Source organism: Anabrus simplex, chromosome 1, assembly GCF_040414725.1.
Source record: "Anabrus simplex isolate iqAnaSimp1 chromosome 1, ASM4041472v1, whole genome shotgun sequence".
NCBI classification, from domain to species: domain Eukaryota; kingdom Metazoa; phylum Arthropoda; class Insecta; order Orthoptera; family Tettigoniidae; genus Anabrus; species Anabrus simplex.
In genome coordinates, this window is record NC_090265.1 from 673,163,826 (window position 1) to 673,189,693 (window position 25,868).

Consider the following 25,868-nt stretch of genomic DNA (forward strand, 5'->3'; position numbering starts at 1 on the left):
GCGATGTTGGTGTCTATTAGCAATACCAGTCAACTGCTGTCCTCTAAAGAAAATTCGAAATGAAAGATAACACGTTTTTGTAATGCATAAACAGTGTGGCTGATAGCTGTTGTCAACTCGTTAAAAATAAATGCTGAAGTAAACGATCACTTAATTTTAATGTTATACACTGAAATTAAGTAAGAATGTGATACACCTCAAGATATGGCAGAGTATATCACTGATTTCAGAGGATAGTTCATATTTTCTTGCTTCTAGTTAAATTTCGGAAAGGCTATTCACATGTAAATTCTTAGCGAAGAAGTTATCATTTCTCTATATGCGTTTCAAATATGTTTTCATGATACATATGCGGTTAGGTTAAGTGATGCCGTTTAAAGAAGAAAATTGAAATGTTTGCCACAGAAGCCCCTGGAGTGATACCGTATTTTTCCAAATCCAAGAAGCCTTTTTTTCTCTCAGAATCTCATGCAAAAAATCAAGGGTTGTCTTGTATTCGCGGCCTAACAGTAACGATTACCACTGGCAACTACCGCGGTAACCACACTGCTTCTTTTCACCCCTGCGCACGCACATACAAAACTCGCTGACAATAAACGACCGCCTCTTTATTATACATCGCTAGCCACGACAAGCGGTTGTGCAGGCAAAACAGACCCATGGTGTTCCTCAAATAAGGGCGCTACTTATAAGTAACGTAGATCCTTGGTGTTCCACATATAGTGGTACTAATCACAGGCCACGTATGCTCGTGGTGTTACTCACATAGTGGTACTAATCATAGGCAATGTAGACCATGGTATATCACACAATATGGCACCACCCACAGACAACACAGACTAATGGTGTTCTTCATATGATGTTACTACTCCCATAGTGACTTTCCTCCGATGAAGAAATGCTGCATGTGGTCTTCAGTCAGCATGCGTCACACCCATCTTGCGCAACCTTCCGGTATTTCAACTTTTCCTTTAAAATTCTGTGAGCGGCGCTTTGGGAAACCTCAGGAACCAAAGTGCAGAAATCGTCCAGGGTGATCCGCCGATCTTCATGCATGATTTGCTCAACCTTCACGACTGTCTCGACAGAAATTGATGGCCTCCCGCTCCTTTGCTCGTCGTGAATATCAGTCTGACCAGCTGCAAACTCTCTACACCACTTATGAACATTTGTGACATCCATGCCCGACTCACCAAACACTTCCATCAATTGGCAATGGATTTCAATCGGTTCAGTACCTTTTGCGTTGAAAATCTGAATAACTGTGCGCACTTCGCACTTGGCGGTAACGTCCAATGGGAGCTCCATTCTCAATGGCTGCTAAGCCAAGACTGACTGCCTCAGCGCGGCGTGCGCATGTTTATATGCGAGCGCGGGAAACATACTTCACTATATTGTGACTAACCACCACAGGAACAGAGTTCTGTATTTATAAAAAATAGCAGACCTTATTTTTGGGATTACGCTGGGTAATTTTCTTTCTGCTTCAGGAATCACTCTTCCTATTCTCTGTTGATTTTGATCTGTAGTCTGGTGTGTTTATCTTTCAATCTTGAGTGTATTTGGTTTGTATTTTGAACCTTCTCTTGTAATATGTAACTCTCATGTCTTCTTTAAGTTCTGTGATCCATCTAATATTATTCTTACTCTTCCATAATTTTTCTACTTGATTCTATTTTCTGATGACCATATTAGATGCCCTAAGAATATTTGTTTCTTGTTCATTGTGGTAGTCACAGGTTCTATTTCTTTATGAACTGTTTCATTGGAAGCTAGTCTCCAGACTCAGTTTACGTGATCAGTTTTATTTAAACAGGTTCTCACTATTCTCCTTTCTAACTTGAGTGCTCTTTTCTACTGCAGCTGTGTTTGTTTTTGGAATAATGTTTCACATGCATATGAGAAGTGAGGATTCGAAGCGAGGATGTTTGTGTAAGGGCGCCAAAGATATCATGGCTCCTGGCGTTGGGGAGCAAAGGCTGATTCACTTAGAGTAGGCTGTTCCAAGCTTGGTTGTTGGGTGACTGTTTTGTAGTGTTTCAGTTTGGTTGCTATTGAGAGACACTTTTTAATATGTATTGTTGGTAACATGCTGTGCTGTAACAAGTTTATCTATTCTATTTTGTCATGCTGGTTTCTTGTTCAGGTTATGTGATTATTTAACAAATATATTTAAATTTTTCTACAATTGTTATTTCTGGGTCTCTAGCTTAATTTTGCTTGTAAGCGGAAGTTGTGTTAGCATAATTTCTATTTTTTCAAATGAAATTTTCAGACCAATATTTTTATCTATTTCCTGTAAAGATTTTATTTGTTGTTTTGTTTCCTGGATATCATTGGCCAGAAGAGCTAGATCACCAGCAAATCCTAGACAGTTCATATGTTATCCTTCTGGGTTCCAATTTTTATATTTTCGAGTTCTTGTACCATTCCCTCATAACGTACTCCAGTGCACATTTAAAAAGAAGAGGTGACCAGTTGTTACCGAGAAGGTTTCAGGAAGTTCTCCTCTGAACTTAATTTTAGAAATTGTGTTAGTATACTGTAATTTAATGGAATATTTTTCTTTTTTATTGGATTCATTAAATTATGTTCTTTTTATGTGTTTCAGGTTTATTTTTCTCAAGCAAATTTCCAAGGTGCCAAGTCTGTTTTATTCCAGGCACGAAAATTAAATCCCACTAGCAGAACGGACATGGAATTGCTTACTAAAAACCTGAAAATTGGTGAGTGTTATAGTTGCAAAAATAAAACTACATGATAAGCATAAACAAGTGTAAAACAAAGGTAATAGTTTGTAGGATAATGAAGTCCAGAGAAGCAGGTTATATCAGGTTTGGAAATGAAATTTTAGTCCATTACTCTACAATGACAGATATGAGCGTTATGTATTCAAATTTAAAAAATGTATTTCTGCGACTAACTTATTGGTTTATTTCAATTGCAATTTTCTTGATTAATATTATCTTCACAGGTAGAACTGCTAAATTTATAAGGCATTTCACCAGTGGATACATTGCATCTGAAGTTGGTCATCTTGTTATGACAGTATGCAAGATGTCTTTAAAAAGATGGTGTTTACAGACCTCGGAGCAACTTAGAAATATACCCCATACTGAAAAGATATCAAGCGTAATCCGGAAATGGATAACATTTTACGCCCACCTCTTCAGATTGCCAGCTGAAATAATCTGTAAACTTCTGTTATCCTACTTCAGAAGTTGGATCTTTTAAAGGATGGAATCTCAGAAACAGACATTGTACTCCGAGCACCACTCAGACCCAAACTTAGACAGGTTCACCAAGATGTAGTCCAACTCGACTGAAGCATGTCCATTCCGATGCATGGAAGAAAGCACACTCTGAAAGGATGAAAACGTGATGGGCCCGCAAGAAGACAAACAGTTGAGATCTCGTGGTCCTTAGTAGCCCTAACGATGAAGAATAATAAATGTAACTGATTTTTATATCCCACTAACTATGGTACCTTTATGGTTTTTGGAGATTCAGAGGTATCGAAAATTTCTTTCACACATCTTTTATGTGCCGGTAAGTGTACCGATATGAGGCTGGCGTATTTGAATATTTTGAAGTACCATCAGACTGAGCTAGGATTGAACTTCTGACTTGGGCCCTCATCTGAGCCTGGCAAGATTTTTTTTTAATTACAAGAAAGAGGAAAGGATTTGCCTATTTTTCTATAATAAAGTCTTATAAAAGCTTATGTTTGCATCCATAGAGAATCCCTGTTTACAATTTTAAGACACCTTGAACTACACCCAAATTAATAAACATGATAAAGCTGACTCTCACCAACACCAAATCAAAAGTGATGTTTAAGGGTGAAATATCAGTCATTTGAAATTAAATTTTTCAGATGATAGGTACGACAAGAAAGGGCAGAGTAACAAATGAGGACGTCAGGAAGGATATTGGAGTGGGAAAGCTTTACAACAGAGTGGAGAGGGATAAACTTGTATGGTTTGGACATGTTATTTGGAAGAAAGCAAATAATAGAAAATAACAGTAAGATGGGCACTATCCACTATCATTTAATTATGCTCTAGAAATGGTAATGGGGGAATAGTTTAGGAAATGTCCCCCAAAAATAAAGATTGGCTGAAATATCAAAACAAATTGCCTGGGTTTTGCCAAATATTTAGCATTACTACCAGTTGACATAAAAGAAGCAAAAACCCAGATATCAGAACTTCAAAACATTGCAAATAAAATTGGCCTCAAAATATCTTTTGAAAAAACAGAAATTATGCCCCAAAAACCAACACAACTAAAAGACGTTACCACAAATGGTAATAAAATCAAACTATTAACTCAATTCAACGAATCTCAAAAAGCTGGCAAAATGAAGTAAGCTTATGAAGTTGCTGTCATTATTATAATCCTTGTTGAAAGTGTGTGACAAAAGCTCATCCATTCTCTCTCTCTCTCTCTCTCTCTCTCTCTCTCTCTCTCTCTCTCTCTCTCGGATATATGGTACATTACTTTCTGTTTTCTTTCTGTTCTAGGAAAGATTGAAATTCAGAAAATGGTACCTATCGGGAAAGAGGTGTTGCTTTCCATCTTCCCCTATCCAACCACCATTGTTCCTTCTTAACTGTTGTCTAATCCAGGTCTCTTCTAATTATACTCTTCTCAATTGCTTTCAACCATTTTAGTCTGGGTCTCCCTCTTGCCCTCCCTCCTATTTAGGTCATCTGCTTTGGCATCCTTCTCTTTTCCATCCTCTTAACATGTCCAAACCATACAAGTTTATCCCTCTCCACTCTGTTGTAAAGCTTTCCCACTCCAATATCCCTCCTGACGTCTTCATTTCTTACTCTGCCCTTTCTTGTCGTACCTATCTTCTTAAGAATTTAATTTTACTGGCCTGGATTTTATTCTCCTGTATTTTTATCGGTGTCAAGGTCTCCGTTGCAAAATCTCAGTGTTGGGCAATCATAATCATCATCCTTTTTAATTTCCCTTGTCGAGCTCCAGCCAGGTTGGGGTATTAACACTTTTCCACCGTTGCCTCTCCTTTAATCACTCCTTTACAGTAATTGTATTCCAGTCCATTCTTCTTTTTCTTATACTCTTCTTGACAGAGTCCATCCATTTTGCTCTGGACCTTCCTCTTGTCATCTTTCCTTCTATCTTAGCCTCCAATAATTGTTTTGGTATCCTTCCCTCCTCCATCCTCATAACATGTCCAGACCATCTCATTTTATTCTTCTCCATCGTGTCACTCAGTTTTTCTACCCCAATCTCTTTTCTGACCTCAACATTTCTAACCTCTCCTTGTCTTTCCTACCATACTCCTCAGGAACATCTCACTGGCCTGAATTTTACTCTCATCTTTTGCTGTCAAAGTCCAAGTTTCTGATGCATACATTAATCTAGGGGTATAGTACATCTTGTACAGTATCTGTTTACATTTCATAGGAACTTCTCTGTTCCACACCAGGTTCCTTACATTCTAGTAAAACGTATTTCCTGTATTTCCTTCTGCTGATCTCCTTGTCCAGCCTTACATCTTGCATTATTTCACTTCCCAATTATTTGTATTCAACTACGTGAAGGTTTTGTCCCCTGATCCTAACAGTTCCTTTTCCTTCTCTTTCTCCTCTTGTCATCACCATTGTTTTGATCTTCTCCACACTGATTTTCATACCATATTTCTCAATATTGTGAGCCTCCGTGGCTCAGACGGCAGCGCATCTGCCTCTCACCGCTGGATACCGTGGTTCAAATCCTAGTCCTGCCATGTGAGATTTGTGCTGGACAAAGTGGAGGCGGGACAGGTTTTTCTCCAGGTATTCCGGTTTTCCCTGTCGTGTTTCATTCCAGCAACACTCTTCGTTATCATTTCATCGCATTTATCGGTCATTAATAATCACCTTGGGAATGGCGATCCCATTGTAATAACAGCCTATATATGGTTCATTCCTTACATCCCTGGCCCAGTCAAAGACTGGACAACCAGGTTGTAGGTTTTCATTCATTTCTCAATATTGTCATTTAAAGCCTCTAGTTGGATTTGCACCTCTGTATTGTTGATTCCCCAGATCACTATGTCATCTGCAAACAACAATAATTTCATATCCCCTCCATATCTTCCCATTGTTTCCTTTAGAATTTCATGCATAACCATTGCAAACGTAAGTGGAGACAATACACTTCCCTGTCTTAGTCCATTTTGGTTTCTAAACCAGATTATATACACATCTTTACACTTCATTAGTACTTCCTTGCTCCACACCAGGTTTCTCGCACTCTGGTAGAATGCAGAATCTTTTTTACTGATTCTATGTCCAGCCCTGTGTCCTGCATCAGTCACTTCCCAAGTACTTGAAGCTCTCTGCAGTTTTAAGTTATCCCATATCCCATGATTGTTAATTCCAGTTCTTTTCATCATATGCTTTAGCTGACCCTTGAAACACTGCAAAGGGGCTCCATTGAGGTCTTGTGCCGGAACAGAGTTCACCATACAGAAGTCGACGAGGAAGCCTGGTTTCACTCATGCAATGGACGTGCCCTATCCATGGTGGCCAATGATGGTAGCCTCGATGCTTATAGCATGTGCTTTCTCAAGAACTGCAAGGTCCACCCATTTAATGTTCAAGATGGAACTAAGTTTTTGCAGATGGAAGCGCTCTAGCTTTGATATTCTGTATGGTATGACTGAGCTTGGTTTACTACTTTTCACCATTCATTTCACTCCCTCTGGTTGGCAGTACTGTGGAAATGAACTGTGAAGCAGCACTCTCTTCCCCTATCCATTGTGAGTGGGGGGGGGCACAGATGAAGAATACACCCACAGTATCCCCTACCTGTCGTTAGAGGCAAATAAAAGGAGCGAGCGAGGGATTATACTTTTGGAACGATGAGACGATCTGGAATTAGTACCATTAAGTGATGAACACCATGGGTCGACTTTACTTGCTTGTGCTTATAGCACATGTGCTTGGTCGTGCTCCCTCTTGGAGCAGTAATCACTACTACCTGAGAAACGCATACCACTACTGCTTCCAGCTGGGCCTGTGATTAGTACCATTATATGAGGAACTCCACGGATGTACATTACTTATAAGTAGTACCCTTACATGAGGAACACCGTGGGTCGGTGTTCCCTATAAGCAGTGCCGTTAATTTGTGACATACCCTGGGTGTAGATTGCCTGTGATTTAAATATACATGAAAACAAACGGCATTCATGCCACAAACCATGGAACAAGGAATACTTTAAATACATTGTATTTTATTAGCGTCATGGGTCCATAATCAGTCTACCTGCTGAGCTGTAACATGGTCATCTCCTTGCACTTTCTCGTCGATGTCCGCATCTATTTGTTCATGAGGAGCATTACTCACACTTACTACTGCTACTAATTTCACTGAGAAAAAAAATTCACCGGGCGACGTGGCCATGCGGTTAGGGAAGCGCAGCTGTGAGCTTGTATCCGGGAGATAGTGGGTTCAAATCCCACTGTCGGCAGCCCTGAAGATGGTTTTCGATGGTTTCCCATTTTTACACCAGGCAAATGCTGGGGCTGTACCTTAATTCAGGCCACAGCCGCTTCTTTCCAACTCCTAGGCCATTCGTATCCCATCGTCGCCATAAGACCTGTCTGTGTCGGTGCGATGTAAAGCCACTAGCAAACCAAAAAAAAAAAATACATTCTTAATCATCATTACTTTCTAAAAGGGGTTATATATATTGGTAACTTGGTCATTTATTGGCAGCTGTCTTGCTTACAAACAAATCTCTAAGTCTATAAAAATAGCCCACTTCAAACTAATATTACCAAGCACACTGTTGATATATATTAACAAAGAGCATATGACATTGGAGAGAAAGACTACCTACACAAATCACAAATGCAACTGACTCTGCCATTTCTTGAGGGAAAGTTGAATTACGTAATAAAGTGATACAATGGAACAGTTTCATGGTCCGGCATTTGGTCCACCAAGACAAAGCAGGGAATGCTTCCGTGGCTCAAACCCAATGGATTAATAGATTAGATTAGATTAATAGATTATGGTTGCGAGAGTGGCAACATTTAAATACCTGGGATGTCGCGTTAATGACAACTGGGGGCCGATGACCTTCGATGTTAGGCCCCTTTAAACAACAAGCATCATCAATGACAACTGGGACCTTGCTCATGAGATCTGATGCAGAATTAAGAAGGCTAGAACTTGAGAAACTTAGACCGATATAGAAGTTTTGCACCATCGAGAGAAGGCAGCTGAAATACTTTAGTCATATGATGTGGAGCAGTAAATACCACCTTCTACAAGTAATACTTCAAGGAGAATTAATGGCAAACGTGGTCCAGGGCGAAGTAGGACATCATGACTTAGCAACTTGAATCAGAGGTTTCGGGTGACAAAGCTTAATCTGTTTGGAACAGCTATGAACAAAGAACAGATCATGTTACTGATCGCCAATGTTCTGCGAGGACATGGTACATGATGATGATGATGATGATGATGATGAAGAAGAATTGTTCTCCCTCTTAAAACAATGATCACCAGCACCTACTTCATATGATCATGAATGAATAGGTGCTGTTGAATATTAGACACACTTCAAGAAACATTATTTCTAAAAGGATAAGGAGATGGCTACCATAGTCTTGTGTGAATACAGTATGTTAGTAATATGCTATGGTGAAATTACACAGAAAAATGAATGTGCATCTTGGAACGTAAATATTATGCACTTCCATTTTATTAACACCTTGGCTATATAAGCAAAATAACATGTTTAATAACGTTCCAAACAACTGCAGACAGAAGCCAATGATTTTTATGATTTTTTTCTTAGGTGTGTTGTTTTAAGAGAGTTACCTCTCTCTTTTGCAGCCCTTGTACTGTGTCAGACTGAAGAAGCTCTTGTGAAGACAAATGACAATGATTATGCTGCCCTGAAGCAGCTGAATGAGAAGATGGGAGATGGATGCTGTGCTGTAAACAACTACAAGAGTGCTCTCACATATTACCACAGGATGTTGGAGGTTTGTATGACTTCAGCAGATAGTCTTAAGTAACTTGTTAGATAACTACAATATTCTTCAATCATTATTTGAAATTTTAAAATGTTAGTTTTGGTGTATCGTAATCCAGTTGTTTGTTCACTTATCTGCTTTTGACGAGCTGATGTGATAACAATCACATGATCTCGGCAACCCTGTGCAGGCATTTGGATTTTACGTCATTTAGACAGTACATGGTTTCCACTCGTTCAAATGTCTCCTCACACATGCCACATTTTGCATATTTACCAGTCTGTAGTAGCAAGGTCACTGTTTGTTTGTTTGTTTGTTTGTTTGTTTGTTTGTTTGTTTGTTTGTTTGTTTGTTTGTTTGTTTGTTTGTTTGTTTGTTTGTTTGTTTGTTCTGCTTGAGAATTGTTTTATTTTCAGGTGAATCTACAAATAATGTAGTCCTTAGTGGGTGGGGTTAACTTACTATAAGTTACTAGGGAAACTGATCCCTTACAGAGCGCATCCCCAGGTGGCGGATAGGAGATTCCCTGTAGGGACGATATTCGGATCTGTGGACCAGGAGGTAGCCTAATTTCTGGGTTGGGGCACCCTCTCTTCAGGGGTATTAAATATGGAGGGCCCTAACACAGGATCATGTGTGAAGTCCTCAGTGGCATCTGCGGTAGAGAAAGTAGACTTCGGAAGAGTGTATTTGGAAGAAGGGGTAACCCAGTACTCGGGTTAATAAGAGTAAAAGGTATATGATAGACATATATCACGGACAGAGTATCTCCCGGAATGTTGGAGATTTGTATGACTTCCAACAGATATTCTTAAGTGACTTGTAAGATAACTGCAATATTCTCTGATCGTTATTGAAATGTTTAAATATTTGTTTTGGTATATCATAATCGAGTTGTTTGTTCCATTATCTGCTTTTGATGAGCTGATATGATCCTCTTTACCATGTAGCAAGCGCCTCCTTGGAGGGTGGGTTAGCAGGTAGAGAATACAGCACTCTTTTGCCCTGGGGGTGAGAAATCACCTCTAAAGGCGGATAAACAAGTTCTGTCAATGGCATAAGGATGCAGCAAGCATTAAAGATCTAATAAGATTTCCCAAGTATCGGCAGAATGATGGAAGCCCCTTTGGCAAAACATTCCAGAATAATTATTCCTACTCCTACTCATCCTGGTTTTTCTGGGGCCATTTCCAAGTGTATTATTCGGGAATTTTCACTCCAGAAATTGCCAGCGTCAGGTCATATTGTCTTGGATATTCCTAAAATATTGATCTTCATCCATTCCATCTTGTGTTTGAGGTTTTCCAGTTTACCACATCTCAGCATTGTATTCACATTCCATGCTGCTATTCTACTTTTTCTTTCATAACGTGCCTTCGCTTGTCCACTTCAGCAAAGACTTCAAACAAAGAGTAAAAAGATACGTACAATTTAATGAAGGATTGATACTGGTCAGGTTGGAAACAATACCAACAGACACAATAGTCATACAGGTTTACATGCGTACATCAGATCATGATGATCAAACAGTGACATAGAAAATGCTATAAGTAGAGTAAAGATGATGAAAATGCTATCATACTTGGAGACATGAACACAGTAGTAGACAAATAGGAGGACATGTTGGTAGTTACGAATTAGGGATGAGGCACGAGAGCGGTAACAGACTAGTCGAACTTTGTCCAAGAAACAAACTTATCACAAATACCTGGTTTAATCACTGTAAGAGGAGGAGGTATATCTGGCAAATGTCAGGAGATAATGGCAGTTACCAAACTGGCTACATACGAGTGAAAAATAAATTTATGAACCAAGTAAACGGCAGCAGGAGCTATCCAGGGGCTGATACAGGAACAGATCACAACGTGGTAATGATGGAGTACTGTTTAAAAGGGTTAAGAAAAAAAGTATCAAAAAATTGTCATGTGAAAAGAAAGGGTCCCCACAGGACTCCTCGAGCATATTTTCAACGCATTGTTCCTGGGAAGAAATCGAGAGACCTTGTGATGTTTGGGAGAAGCAGAAATTAGAGATATAAATTGGCATCACATATATCAATAATATCTGTGGATGGATGGGACAAACTGATGGAGAATCGTACACAGTTGCACCTTGCTTGCTGAAGCGAAGAAATGATGATATGGCGAATTTATTAATTTGACCAAATTGGGAGCAATGGAGCAGAGGTGAGTACATTTTTATGTATACAGTCCTAGTATATAAAGAAATCTAATGCTGCTGGTACTTACAAGTCTGTCAGTCATATGCTGAATTCAACTGACCATATTAATTATACTCCAGTCCTTCTGACCGAGTGTGCTCATTGGTGGGATTCTTTTCAATGTATATCACTCTTAAATCAACAGGCTTAATACTATGCAAATTTAACTTTCTCCTTACAAAATACTTTAATACACGCAGTGCAGCTACGTGGAAGGATACTTGAAAGTCATTGAATAAACTGTTTGCGCCGTGCTACGGTAATATCTAGGGGCTAGGATAACTGACTTCCATTTAGGAGGCTCCGGTTTGATTCCTTGTACTAGAAGATTATTGAATATTTTTATTTGTTTTGTTGTTTTCTCAGTATGCCAACAGAATATATCATGTGAGAATATGGAGTTGCAACAGTATATTAACTTACAACTATTCATTCACTTCGAACGTTAAGTAGTTTAGTTTATTTTACTTAACTACCGTAGTTTCGATTTTATACAGTGAAACCTCGTTAGTACGTTCCTCATTAACACGTTTTTCCGCTTAGCACGTCGTAAATTTGAAGTATTAAATCTGTATTAAAAATACCTCGCTTAACACATCACGATTTTTCGCCTTTACCGCTTAGTACGATCATATATTCCCCAGACCTGAAAATGTTCTTTGTCATCCCTTGTGTACGGAATGTGATTTCCAGCAAAGATAAGAACCCTCTCCACAAGTCGATCTGAGAAAGTTGTGTGAAAGAGGAATGACCTTGAATTCTCAAACACCGAGTATATTGCGCCTTCGAGAGGCAAGTTGTTAGCTTAGGTAAGGTTGAATTTTGCGTCATTGATTGGTAGCAAAGGCTTTACACTAGAACAAGACAGGACAGTGCTAAGTTAAAGCACAGTAATAGATTCCACTGCAGCTAGGACCGCTGAATTCAATTTTCACGCTTTTTTTTTTTTTTTTTTCCAAAGCTGTCCTGTCGACATACATGGCTTATGGCTGGGAGTCATCCGAAAGTATGTCATGGAAGTTACCGTCACAACATGTGTAACAGAAGTGTATTTCTAGCAACCGTGCAGCTGTTGGTGGCTGGTCATGATCGAGAGACATATCTATGATCATTTTATTTTTCGTTCTATGTTCTTTGTTCTGTGGAAAGGTCTTTGTTGTCAGTGAGATTGCTGAATAATCCAGTGTGTTTGATTGTGCTTGTAGCCTGTTTCGCATTCCAATCAGAAGTTAGAAATTTATTTATTCAAAATCATTCTTTCCAACTTCGGAAACTTTCCTTCGTACACTTGTTTTCTTTTTCTGTTTCTATTTTGGTTATATTCATTTTCAATTTTGTCTCGGTTGCCCACAATAGTGTTCAAAGTAGAAGGTGCAAGTTTTAACGTTTGCGCCAACTCTACGGGCTTAAGATGTGGATACCTATCTACTTATTGAAGGATTTTAATTTTTTCTTCATTAGTGAGAGGTTTCACGACCCTTTTCTTATCCATAGTTAGACTATCACAAAACGGATACCGTATGTACCGTGCTACTGAACTTCTCGCTCACGATTATCCTATTAGTCCATAAGTAGGCTGTCACGCGACAGATAATCACTTCACTTCTTTTTACCACTCAACACAATAAATCAATAAATCGTCCCTGCTCTGGCAAACTAATGAATCTGCAAATTGTCAAAAGGTTAGGAGAGCTGAAAGAAGTTGTGATTACTCATGTCAAATCAATTTTTATATTTAATTATTGGTTTTATGTGTTAGGCATACAGAACAAGCTGCAGAAGTGAGACTTTGTCAGAGGGTAGACAATAATAAATAACAAAATCTAGACCAGAACTTCAGAACTACAGATTCCTTAGTTTGTCAGTTTCGCTAGTTTGCCAGAGTGGGGACGAAATTGAAGGTGATGCCAGTAACTGTTCTTGTGATAAGATGATTTAAATCAGTGTGGTACAACTGAAGTTAAAATGTGCAGCAATAGCAGATCTTCGACAGGTCATTTGTAGGTGCCGTTAAGTAATAAAGCTTCCATATACTGTAGGCCTATTCCATTAAAAAGTTATGTAAAGATGCAGGTAATTGTAAAGCGTTGTACCATTTATACAAAAATACAAACTGCTAGTTTGACAGCGGGCACGTTTTTATTATTCACCGGCGAGTCTGTCCGAACCAATGCAGAGTACTGCTGAAACTTTGTGTTCAAGATGGCGGCTGAAGGCGCTTAATTGCGTATGGCGAGTATAACCTTGCAAGAAATTCATGCTTGAACAAAGTGACCAGAAAACAGTGTTTAATTATCCACTGGTCAGAAACCTAAGGCTTCAACTAACAATTCATTATACAGTTGTTTTAGGAAGAAAGTGATCTACTATAATATGTAGGTACTGTTGCTACTTCTATGAGCCCAAGGCCAAAAGAATGTCATATCTGTTCTTGCATGTTTTTCACATCTTTTACTAGTCTATTGATACTTTAACAGGCTGCAATAGAGAATTATTGATATTTGTTCTCTTGACTTTTTCACACTTTTTAGTGCTCTCCTCTGTCTCCTGAAACACTACACACACAATGTAAAATGTACTAACGTGTAATGTGATACCATCTCCCTGTTCGGTAGTTTTTTAATGGGATATTCGATGGTACGTTTTCCCGCTTAACACTATTTTTTCGTCATCCCCTGCAGAAACATACTAACGAGGTTTCACTGTATATGTTTATTTAAAAAGCAATTTGCACATAATGATTCGTCTTCATTTTGCAGGTTTCCAGTGATAGGGATTTGCGTCATGAAATTAGGAGCGTGAAGAAGCAGGGACTATCAGCATTAGAGACTTTGTCTCCAAAGAAGGGAAAAGTCCATCAGGCAACTAGCACTGAATTGCTTCGAAATGAGCAGATTTTAAAATTCTGTAAGCGGATGAAAATTTTAGAAAAGGAAACGTTTTTAAAACAAAGCCGCTCTAAAGAAGCTGAAGGGGCCTAGGTATCTAGTCTCAAAATGACAACAATCTCCGCTGAAAGTGAAGAAGTGTGCACAGAGAGAAGTAATAATTAAGGTTGTTTCTAAGTGTTTTACTCTCTTGGGAGTAAACAAATTAGTCAAGTGTTCCTCAGAGTACATAGCACATGCCTTGTCATAGAGATTGCTTTACAGAGAATCATATGATGCAGAACATTCCTTTACCTTGCTGATCAACCTTAAAACATAGATTCGATGCTTTAAATGTAAACCGAGAATTTTAACAGAAGTGCTACATCCATTGAAAGCCAAAGAAGTAAATTACAAGGAGCCTGAAAAGATTGCGGTTTTGACATTTGATGAAATGAATATAGACGGGCAAATTTCATACTTGAGGATTGTGACATTTGTGTTGTCATAGTAACTTGTGACATGGGGGGCGGGAGGAACCAAAGTGTGGAAAGAACTAAATGTAAACAAGGATAAAAGTTTTTTCACCAATCCAGTAGATGATAAAAGAAAGGTGCGGGTGTTCTGTGACGTGCCTCACCTCTTCAAGTGATTGAGAAACCACTTTTAGGTTTGATGTTAGCTGATGGTTCAGAATTTCTGAAGAAGACAATAGAACACTTTACTACAAATCTATCAACTACACACTATATTAATAAGGCTCATCTGAGTGTAACTGGCAGATACCATCAGAATCTATATTCCAGGCTCACAGCTCTGGCAGTGCGGTATACGTTTAACAAGGACGTTGAAAGCACCTTCGAGCTTGTCAATGACACTTCGAAGTGCTTAACTCCAGGATGCCTAAAGATGAAAAAACTCCCCTTGGGAGTGGATTTGGCTTAAAATTAAGGAGCCAGGAAAATACTCTGAAGCACTTTCTGGAGGTGATTTCACAGTTGAGAATTGGTAAACAGAAAACCTTCCATTCAGAAGCCTACTTGGCGAAGTTACAGAACATATACTCAATCTTCTTACGGTTTATTCTGAGTCCACTTGTTTCCAAAGCTTTTCTCCAAAGTTCTAAGGCTTCACGTGTTTCACCAACTAGGACAATGTCGTCTGCTTATAGAAGGGTCCATGATAGTTGTGTCATCAGTTGTTCTGTGAGGTAGTTAATAATTACTTGAATAAGATTGGGCTCAAAGCTGAGCCTTGATGAACACCAACCTCAACAGGGGAAACTCCAGAGATACCAGAACTAGACTTTACTTTTGTAGGATGGACGTACATGTCATAGATCAGCCTCACATACTCCTCCAGAACCTTTTGGTGTCATAGTGCAGTCCAAATGATTTCCATAGGAACACGGTCAAACGCTTTCTCTAAATCAATAAAAAACACTCTCTTGGGAATTTTTTGAAGACATGAAAAATGAAATTATGTCTAATATTTTAACTGCCAGATTAAACCAAGACTGCTTAGTGAACATTATTAACTTGTCCATGGCTTAGGAGTTATTTATAGCAATCTGTCCCCTTTTGAAGTTCACAACAGAATTTGCCTTCTATTCCTTATAGACAGTAATGAAATCCCCCTCTCCGGTAGTGCATCAGTGGAAGCTTAAAATAATCCATCACCGAGTGATATGGGTAGTTTTTCATCGTGGCGTTGAAGATTTCTTGGTCTTCATAAGCAATGAACTATGCATATATGCTTTTGAGTTGCCCTTAAGAACTAGACCCATAGATGTACTGGAAGAAATGTTGCAGTTGTTAAGGATTGAAGACTTGAGCCAGGACTTTAAAACTGAGGATGTAAACCAGGATGCAATTAAATATCTTGTAGGCTACCTGGCATTCAAATGTTGCTCTGTAGATGACAGCGTGGGTGATAGAGGTGAAAAGTTTGCCTTGCCACAGGAAGTGCTTCACGACTGATTAACAGTCATTTCAAAGGGTGGCTTTATTCACCCTGTCCGTTAGGTCATCAGCCCAGAGGCTGGTTGGATCCTCAAATAGCACCACCAAAGGTTATGCGGTTATGAGGAAGCCCCAAAAACCAATGGCAGCACCAAAATGAGGCTTACTAGGCAAGATGGGGAGTGAGGTAGTTTGCCATTGCTTTCTTCACTGGGTCAGAAAGTACTATCGCAGCACAACTGACCCTATGAGCAGCATCTTTCATAACACTCAGATGCACTAGTCATGCTCTGAATGTCATTACTCAGCACTACCCATACCCCAGCAACTTCCATATTGTCACAGCCATGGATGCTGACTTGGACTTCGGTGGAAGCTACACTTTACTCTGGCCTGTGCCAGCCGAAGAATAGTGACCAAAAGTATGCATTTTTATGTTCTTTGTGACAGAGTTCACGGGTTTTATATTTGTAAATATAAAAGAGTGAAATGATGATTCTGATGATGACGATGATGAGTGAGTGAGTGACGCGCACTTTGACTTCTATTTAATGGACGACTTTAACATTCTATAATTAAATAAGAATCTCATGAACTTGACGAGAATATTATCTTTGCACGTCAGAACTAGGATTTTCATTAGAATACATCACCAAAACAAAATCAAATAGATGATATGAAGTATTCAGCAAAGAAGACTGTGGGCAGCTTCTTCAACAACTTCGACAATGATCAAAACGTGAGTTCTAAATACAATTAAACCAATAACTATTCCAGTGTTTCTGTGTATGTATTGTACTTACAGTTGGATTTTAAGATGTAATTACTGAGGGTTTCTTCTATTATCTATCTGCAGCATTGTATGGTTGCTGGACCCGCGGTGTAGGAGTAGCGTGCCTGCCTCTTAGCTGGAGGCCACGGGTTCAATTCGCGGGCAGGTCAGGGATTTTTACCTGGATCTGAGGGCTGGTTCGAGGTCAACTCGGCTTACGTGATTACAGTTGAGGAGCTATCTGACAGTGATATGGCTGCCCCGGTCAAGAAATCCAAGAAAAATGGCTGAGAGGATTTGTCGTGCTGACCACATGACACCTCATAATCTGTAATCTGTAGGCCTTCGGACTGAGCAGCGGTCACTTGGTAGGCTATGACCCTTCAGGTCTGTTGCACCATTTTTTAAAAAGTATTATATGGTTGATTGTAGGTGGTACGTAAAGTACCATTTTATTTTAATAAGGCCAAGCTTTTAATTACTGTGATTATTAGTGTATTAGAACCCCTCGCATATAAGACCCCCCTCCCCCAGCTTTTCAAGAAGAAGAAAATGCAGAAAAAAAAATCTCACATACAAGACCACCCAACATAATTTGTCAGAGAAGAATGATTCTGCTTCGAAGCAGGTACATGTCTTATTGCAGCTCTGAGGACATCAAACAAATTTGTGAATAGTTTAGTCCGTACGACCCATGCAGTGTAAACATGCGTCGAAGTCATGCGGTGCATCTGTGTTTCGTAGTTAAGAAAAGTAATGCGTCAGTCGTGCTATATGTCTGTGTTTTGTAGGTAAGAATGTCCGCCAGCGTAATGGTTAGCACAATTAGCTGCCATTCTCAGGAGTCTTAGTTCTATTCCCGGTACTGTACTGCCAGAGATTTACAAATGGCAGGAAGGTTGGTGTGTGGTAAAAATTGTACGGTACATGTAACTCCCCTCCACTGGGGCCATGTCTAAAATGAGATGCACCACCTCGGGATGAGGAAATGAGTTCACTTTAGTTGAGAAATATTCAGGGTTGTTGCTATTAATATAGCAGACGAGATCATTAACAAAGTGATCGTTTAATATCTTGTAACTCTGGCTTTTTTTTTTTTTGGAGAGAAGTTTAAATATGATAAAAACTATTCAATCATAACGATTGTTTTACTCACCAACATACCTAATTATTATTATTATTATTATTATTATTATTATTATTATTATTATTAGCGTATGGTAACGTACACAAAACAATACAAAGATTAAATATATATGAACAGTAAGCACAAACTATTAAATACAAAATTACAAGATATACTCATTATAACATTGAAAACAATAATGCAGGCAACAGGGTTCAAAGAGTTAGATCTGAATTCTCAAGCCAATGTATGGCCTTAGCAGAAACCACCACAAAGTCCTGGCTGGATCCATCGAATGCCATTCCATTGCATTCGGTGACAATATGGTCGATAGTCTACTTAACTGCACCACAGTAACAGGCTGGAGAAGATCTCATACCCCATTTAAACATCATTGATCCACGTCTCCCGTGGTTAGTACGGACTCTGTTGAGGGCTACCCATGTCTTGCGGGGCAAATCAAAGCCAGCTGGAAGATTCTTATAATTGAACAGTGTGTGCCATTGAGTCGGAGCTACGCTGTTCCACTCTTGTTGCCAATCAGTTTTTGGATTGAAATCCCTACTAACAAGTTCCTGTGCTGTTTGAATAGGAGGAGATCTTGATTTGAGGTGGCTGAATGTGACGTTAACGTCTTCATGGATGGGGAGATCAGGATTGGTTAATATCTTGTTGTATTCTCTGACCAAGTTATTCAATCTTCTAATTCTAGGAGGTTCTATGTGGCTGAGCACTGGCAACCAGAAAAGAGGAGTAGATTTTACTGTGCCACTTATGGCAGGTATTATTTCGTTCAGGACCGTGTCCACCTTTTTAGCATGAGAGCTGTTGATCCAAACTGAAGAACAGTACTCAGCTGTGGAAAGCACCAGCGCCATAGCTGAAGTGCGCGAAGTAGATGCAGAAGCTCCCCATGTGGAGCCAGCTAGTTTGTGGATGATGTTGCGTGACCTTAATGTGGCTGCTAGGTTGGTTAGAAGTTTCCTGTATGATAGCGTTTGGTCGAGAGCAACTCCAAGATATTTGGAGTTGGAATTGTGAGGGAGAAGACTTCCATTAAGTGATACTTTCAAGGTGATATTCGCTTGCCGGTTATTTAGATGGAAGAAGCAGGTTTCTGTTTTATTAGGGCTTGGTTTCAAGCACCACGTTTTGAAGTATGTGCACAGAACATCCAGGTCTGCATTTAAAGTTCTCTCTATCACATTAGCCTCCACATGCTGACTAATTATTGCCAGATCGTCGGCATAAGCAAATTGACGAGAGCTTGTGGCAGGTATGCCTGCAATATACAGGTTAAACAGTAATGGAGACAGAACAGATCCTTGAGGTAGACCATTGTTAAGTACCTTTATTTTGCTCTGATTTGTATGAATGACTACCTGGATAATTCTATTTGAGAGCATATTGTTAATCAGACGCGACATTTGACTACACTTTGTCAGTTTAAAGAACTTATACACAATACCTTCTCTCCACACTATCGTATGCAGCTGTTAGATCAATAAACACTGCTCCACTCTTGAATTGCTTTTCAAAACCTGTCTCAATATGTGTTGTCAGAGCAAGCACCTGATCTTAACAACTACGTTGAGGTCTAAAACCAGCCTGTTCGATTGGAATGATTTCAAAAATTAGAGGACTTATTCTTTTGTAGATAAGCCATTCCAGGAGCTTAAAGCAGACACTCATTAAGGCAAGTGGTCTATACCTTTCGACAGAATCCGTAGGTTTACCAGGTTTTAAGATAGCTAGTATCTTAGTTCGTTTAAACTCTGAAGGGAGTTGACTTGTTCGGAGTATGTTTGAGAAAAACTGCACTTGCCAGTTCCTTGCATTTTTTTCCACAGTGTTTCAAAAATTCTGGGTGTATATCATCAAAACCCAGGGATTTTCCATTTTTGAATTCATTTAGGGCAAGCAAAAGCTCTTGCTCAGTAAAAGGAGCAGAAATGTTGGAAGTAGTAGTGTACTGCTTTCTCAAATGAAACAGTTCGTTTTTTATAAACCTTTTTTCTAATTTGTCTGGCTTGGATTTGGATAAACTGGCAATGCGACTGGCAATATGATTAGATGAAACCTGGTTTCAGCTGGGGACTGTGAGGTATTCTTCCTAGCTTCTTTAGAAGGCTCCAAGTTTTTCTACTTGAGTGTCTGAAGTCCAGTGTATCCATGGTTTACTTCCATCTGCTTCGTCTAGCTTCATCTAGTTTATGAAGGAGCTCGTCAGCTACATCTTTTTCACCACTCCTCTGGAAATCTTCATAAAGTACTTCACAAGCCTCATCCCACCCTGGAATAAAGTACCTAATAAATAGATAAATAAATAAATAATAATAATATTGATTTTATATCCCCACTTTAATGATTATTGGAGATGCCAAACAAAACATTCTAAGGAATGCATTTATAAAAAAATGGAGACAGCGAACGTACGAAATTAAACATTATGGTAATAAAATGCATTACTGCCACACCTGTAGGTATCTATAAATGAAGCAAACTTTCCTGTTATTTATTTTTATTCTTTCCGTGGTGGAACTTTTGGCACTATCCAGGTGGTACGTACCTATTCTAAACAATGCTGTCTGTCTTATTTAATTTAGTAAATGACATTTACAGTTGTTTAGGTAAATCCTGATGTGATAAATGTAGAGAACAAGCGTGAAATATACTTAAAAATAAGGGTCTGGCTTTCAACATCCCCAGTTATCAAGAGAACGCTTCCAGTCACTATGTATTAGATTTGGAAGTACAGCTCGTAACATACACTAGTTATCAGCTGGTGGTTTGGCACGCTTTCTACAGCACGGCTTTATTCAGTAGGAGTGGCTTCTGCTAAACATACACCAACTGGGAATATCAGAGACCATATCCAGAAACCATTTGGGAATAGATTCACACTTTTTGGACACTATAGTCGGGAACGAAAATATTTTTAAAAGGTTTTAAAAGACGGGACCTCGAATGTTCTCGATTGCAGTGCGTGGCTGATGAGATGGCAGTGAAGGTGATGTCACTTGGAATGACGACACGCCGATAGCAGGGAAGTTGGCGGCGCGAGACGATAAGTCAAATGAAAGCAGCGATCCAGTTTACTCTAGTTTACTGTGTGGTAGGCCTACTGCTCAATTGACAGAGACAAATGACTGGCCATTAAGTTATTTTGTATCAACATTGCAGAGTATGAAAATACGATACCGTTATCCCTTTTCTCTACAGGGTCAAGTATGAAGTAAGATGGTTCTTCGTAGCGAGTTTTTATGACTGTATGCCCTTCCTGACATCAACCTCATCAGAGGAATTAATAAGATGAAACAAATGACGTGATTTGAGTAACTAAAACTGACTATATTTACTTTATGTAGGCCTAAAAGTCGTGTTCACAATTTGTCTTTTTACATTTAGAAATACTGCCTTCCAACAAAGCCTATAACTCAAATACATTCATAAGTTTGTTAAAGAATAGTGTAGAATTTTTACTTGTACAATTTATAGCTCTTCATAGCCTAGAGTATTGTGTTCACTGCAAAAATTTGAGGTTATCGCATATTGGAGCCCCCTTTACTTTTTTTTGGCTGTAAAAGTGGTGGGGAAGGGGGTCTCATACGCGAGTAAATATGGTATTTATTAGAAATTTAAGTTATTTTTCCTTATTATTGAGGTTTGTGCTGCATGTAGGCAAATGCAGGCACATGCTCCTAGCCATACAATCTGCATCATTTGCAGTCAACCAATGAGAGCACTGTGAGCAGAAATGACCTCCCTAATATTCTGTACCTACCTTGATAATCCCCCACAGCTCCGACTGGTGTAAACAAACAATAGAAGAACATGTTTTCACAATAAGTTCACAAATAACATAGCCGAAATAAGTTGTTAATTTCTTAGAAATAAAGGCTGAAATAAGCAGTTATTTAATTTTACTACTAGGTTTTGAAATAAAATACGAGTAAGAATGTTGAACTTCTGGCTTCTTAAGGTACAGTGGTGTGCATCTCTGATTCAGAGGTTAGGCTGTTCTCATGTAAATTTATAGTGAAAAGGTTATCAGTACTCCACAGGTGACTTCAAATATGTTTTCATAATATGTGCACAGTAAACCTAGGTTAGGTGTCGCTGTTTGAAGTATGAAAATGGAAACGTTTGCCACAGAAGCCTCGGAGTGATGCTCTTACAATTTTTTAGAATGAAACCGGACATGCATGTTCAGATTATCGGCATTAGATAATATTGTACTAATGGGTAAACCGCTGTATGGAAAAAATCTGCAAAACGTTTTGAACAAAGGGATTGTTGTTTCATACTGATTTTAACGTGTGTTTATGAGTATGGGATCTTTTCCAACTTTTATGGAAAATCGTATGTAACCTTATAAGAGCAACTTTAAACCGAAACAGTTTTGTATTCTGCAACAAAATCTATTGTCAGAAGGAAGGATTAACTATTGGCTCACTATTATCAGGAATAATAGCGAACATATTCATAAATAACATTGGAAACAATTTCTTAACCGCTAAGAAAGTAGAGAGAAACCAACGTTATAAGTGTTAAGAGGTATTGAACTAAGAGGCTGCAGAGCTGGTTACAAATAGAGGATTATGAAAGCACTTACTTAATTCAGTCTTGCAGACTGAATGCCAAAAGGCATTATTATTTATAAGTTTCATATTCCGTATTGATTGGATTCAATGTAATAGACAAGAAAAATGTTCCACCGATCAATACATTTATTGTGAATGAATTATTGCACTAGTACCGGTTTCGGCCTATCTTGGCCATCATCAGCTAGCACACAAATTTACAGTCATTAGACAAAATTACAAAGATGTTACGTTAGAGCATCCGGATGTCTAATGAAAAATGGAAGTAAGATAATTATATTGCAGTATGTTGCGTTAAAATATCTCTGATTAAAAGTGGTGATGGTTATAATAAACTAAAACCTATTGATTGAGCATGGACATGAGTACATAAACACATCTATATATATAAAATAACTTGTCCTGACTGACTGACTGACTGACTGACTGACTGACTGACTGACTGACTGACTGATTCATCATCGCCGAGCCAAAACTACTGGACATAAAGAAATGAAATTTGGGGGATATATTCATATTAAGATGTAGGTGCTCGCTAAGAGAGGATTTTTTGATATTCCGTCGCTAAGGGGGTGAAAAGGGGGGTGAAATTTTAAAAAGAGTGTATCTATATCTCAAAACTTTAAAAGTTCACAGATGTAAAAATTGGTATTTAGAATCTTCTTTTAAAATAAGGATACACGTATTTTTTTGTTTTCTGAACACCCCAATAGGAGGGGTGAAAAAGGGTGAAAATGGGGAAAAATGGGTTGAATGCCTTCAATCAGGATACCGGTACTTATATCTCAGAAACTGAAGATATTACAGACCTGAAAATTGGTACTTTTGATCTCTTTTAAAAATAAAGAAACACGTATTTTTTTGTTTTTGGAAAATCCAATTAATGGGAGGGTGAAAAGGGGGTGAATTTTTAAAATGAGTGAATCTATATCTCCAAACTTTTAAAGTTTACAGATGTAAAAATTGGTATTTAGAATCTTCATTAAAAATAAAGAAACACGTATTTTTTGTTTTCGGAAAATCGCAATAGGAGGAGTGAAAAGGGGTGGAAAAAGGGTTGAATGCCTTTAATGAGGCTACTTATATCTCAGAAACAGAAGATATTACAGACCTGAAAATCGGTGTTTGGGATCTCCTTTAAAAATAAAGAAACACGTATTTTTTGTTTCTGGAAAATCCAATTAAGGGAGGGGGTGAAAAGGGGGTAATATTTTAAAATGAGTGTATCTATATCTCAAAACTTTTAAAGGTTATAGATGTAAAAATTGGTATTTAGAATCTCCTTTAAAAATAAAGAAACACGTATATTTTGTTTTCGGAAAATCCTAATAAGAAGGGAAGGAAAGGTTGAAGAAGGGGTCGAATGCTTTTCATGAGTATACTTATATTTCAGAACCTGAAGATATTACAGACTTGAAAATTGGTATTTGGGATCTACTTTAAAAGTAAGGAAACACATATTTTTTCGTTTTTGTAAAATCCAGATATTGGGGGTGAAAAGGGGGGGGGGGTGAATTTTTTAAAATGAGTGTGTCTACATCTTAAAACTTTAAAATGTACAGATGTAAAAATAAATCCTCTAAAAATAAAGGAACACATATTTTTTGTTTCCTGTAAATCCCAATAGGAGGGGTGTAAAAGGGGGAAAAATGGGTTGAATGCCTTTAATGAGGATACATATATCTCAGAAACGAAAGATATTACAGAATAGAAAATTTGTATATGGGATCTCCTTTAAAAATAAAGAAACACGTATTTTTTAGTTTTTGGAAAATCCAATTAATGGCGGTTAAACAGGAGTGACAAATTGGGGTGAATTTTTTGAAAGACTATATCTACAGAATATCTTGGAATCGTAAAAAGGTTACAGACGTAAAAAGTGGGTGTTTGGAATCTCCTGTAAATGTAAAGAAACATAGGTGATTTGTTTTTGGAAACTCCACTTAAGGGGAACTCAAAAGGGGTGAAATTTTGAAGTGAGAATTTTTACAGTATATCTAAAAAACTTAACATGTTACAGAAGTGAAAAATGGTATTTTTGTATCTCTATTAAACATAAAGAAACGTGTATTTTTAGTTTTCGGAAATATCACCTGGGTGGAGGGGAGGGTAAAAGTGACTGAAAATGGTGTTGAATTCTTTTAATTAGGCTACTGATATATCAAAAATGCAGATTTTACAGACGTGAAATTTGATATTTTCAATCTGCTTTAAAAGTAAAAATACACGTATTCTCTAAAAATCCAATGAAGCGGGGGGGGGGGGGGGGGTGTGTGTGTGTGTGTGTGTGAAAGAATTGAAAAATTAATTGGCTTAATTGTATGAGAATACATACATCTAATAAAAACTAAAGTTATTACAGATGTGAAAATTCGTATTTGGATCTCCTTTAAAAACAAAGAAAAACGCGTTTTGGGCGGGAAACCATCTTGGAGGGCGGGAGTGTAAAGGAGTTGAATTCCTTTCATGAGGACACATAAATCAAAAACTGAAGAAGTTAGAGTCGTGATAATTGGTATTTAGAAGATCCTTTACTATTAAAGAAACAAGTATTTTTTTTCGGGAAAGTTCACTTAGGGGGGGGGGGGGGGGTAGTGTGAAATGAAGTTGAAAAAGTAAATTACTTTTATGGGGATACTTATATCTCAAAACTGAAGGTAATAGACGTGAACATTGGCGTTTGGAATCTCCCTTAAACATAAAGAAACAAGCCTTCTTTTAATTTTTTTTTGGGGGGGGGGCGGTAAATAAACTTAACGGCGGTGGGGTGTAGAAGGAGGTGAGACCAATTGATTTTACTGTTATTAATGTACTTATAAGGATCCTCCGTTGCTCAGGCGCCACCGCTCCGGCCTCTCAAAGCTGGGTTCCGTGGTTCAAATCCCGGTCACTCCATGTGACATTCGTGCTGGACAAAACGGAGGCGGGATAGGTTTTCTCCGGATACTCCGGTTTTCCCTGTCATCAGCCATTCCAGCAACACATAATAATAATAATAATAATAATAATAATAATAATAATGTTCCGGACCGTCGTCAAATGTGCGGACCGCGCTGGCAACGGCTCCTGGACGGGTAATGACTAAGAATGCAGTCCGGCCGCGGGTTCAGTGCCGCCAAATCACCCAATATGACACCACGCCGGATCTCCTGAAGGATTTTATCCATATTAAAAATGATTAACGGAAAAGATGGCAAAGATTTACGGACCCAACTGACCAGGAGGAATACCTGAGCCTAGCCCGGGAAGTACGAAATCGATTGTTGGAAAGGAATATTGAAAAAATGGGAGGAAACGTGCTGT

General features: G+C 38.5%; 1 protein-coding gene across 1 annotated transcript in view; it reads left to right on the forward strand.

Annotated features, from left to right (window-relative positions):
- Window positions 1-25,868, forward strand: part of LOC136886104 (tonsoku-like protein) — a 250,748-nt gene that overhangs the window by 56,681 nt on the left and 168,199 nt on the right. The window contains exons 7-8 of the mRNA XM_068227232.1: window positions 2,612-2,726; window positions 8,872-9,023. Coding sequence (XP_068083333.1) covers window positions 2,612-2,726; window positions 8,872-9,023 — 267 coding nt within the window. The remainder of the gene's footprint in view (window positions 1-2,611; window positions 2,727-8,871; window positions 9,024-25,868) is intronic.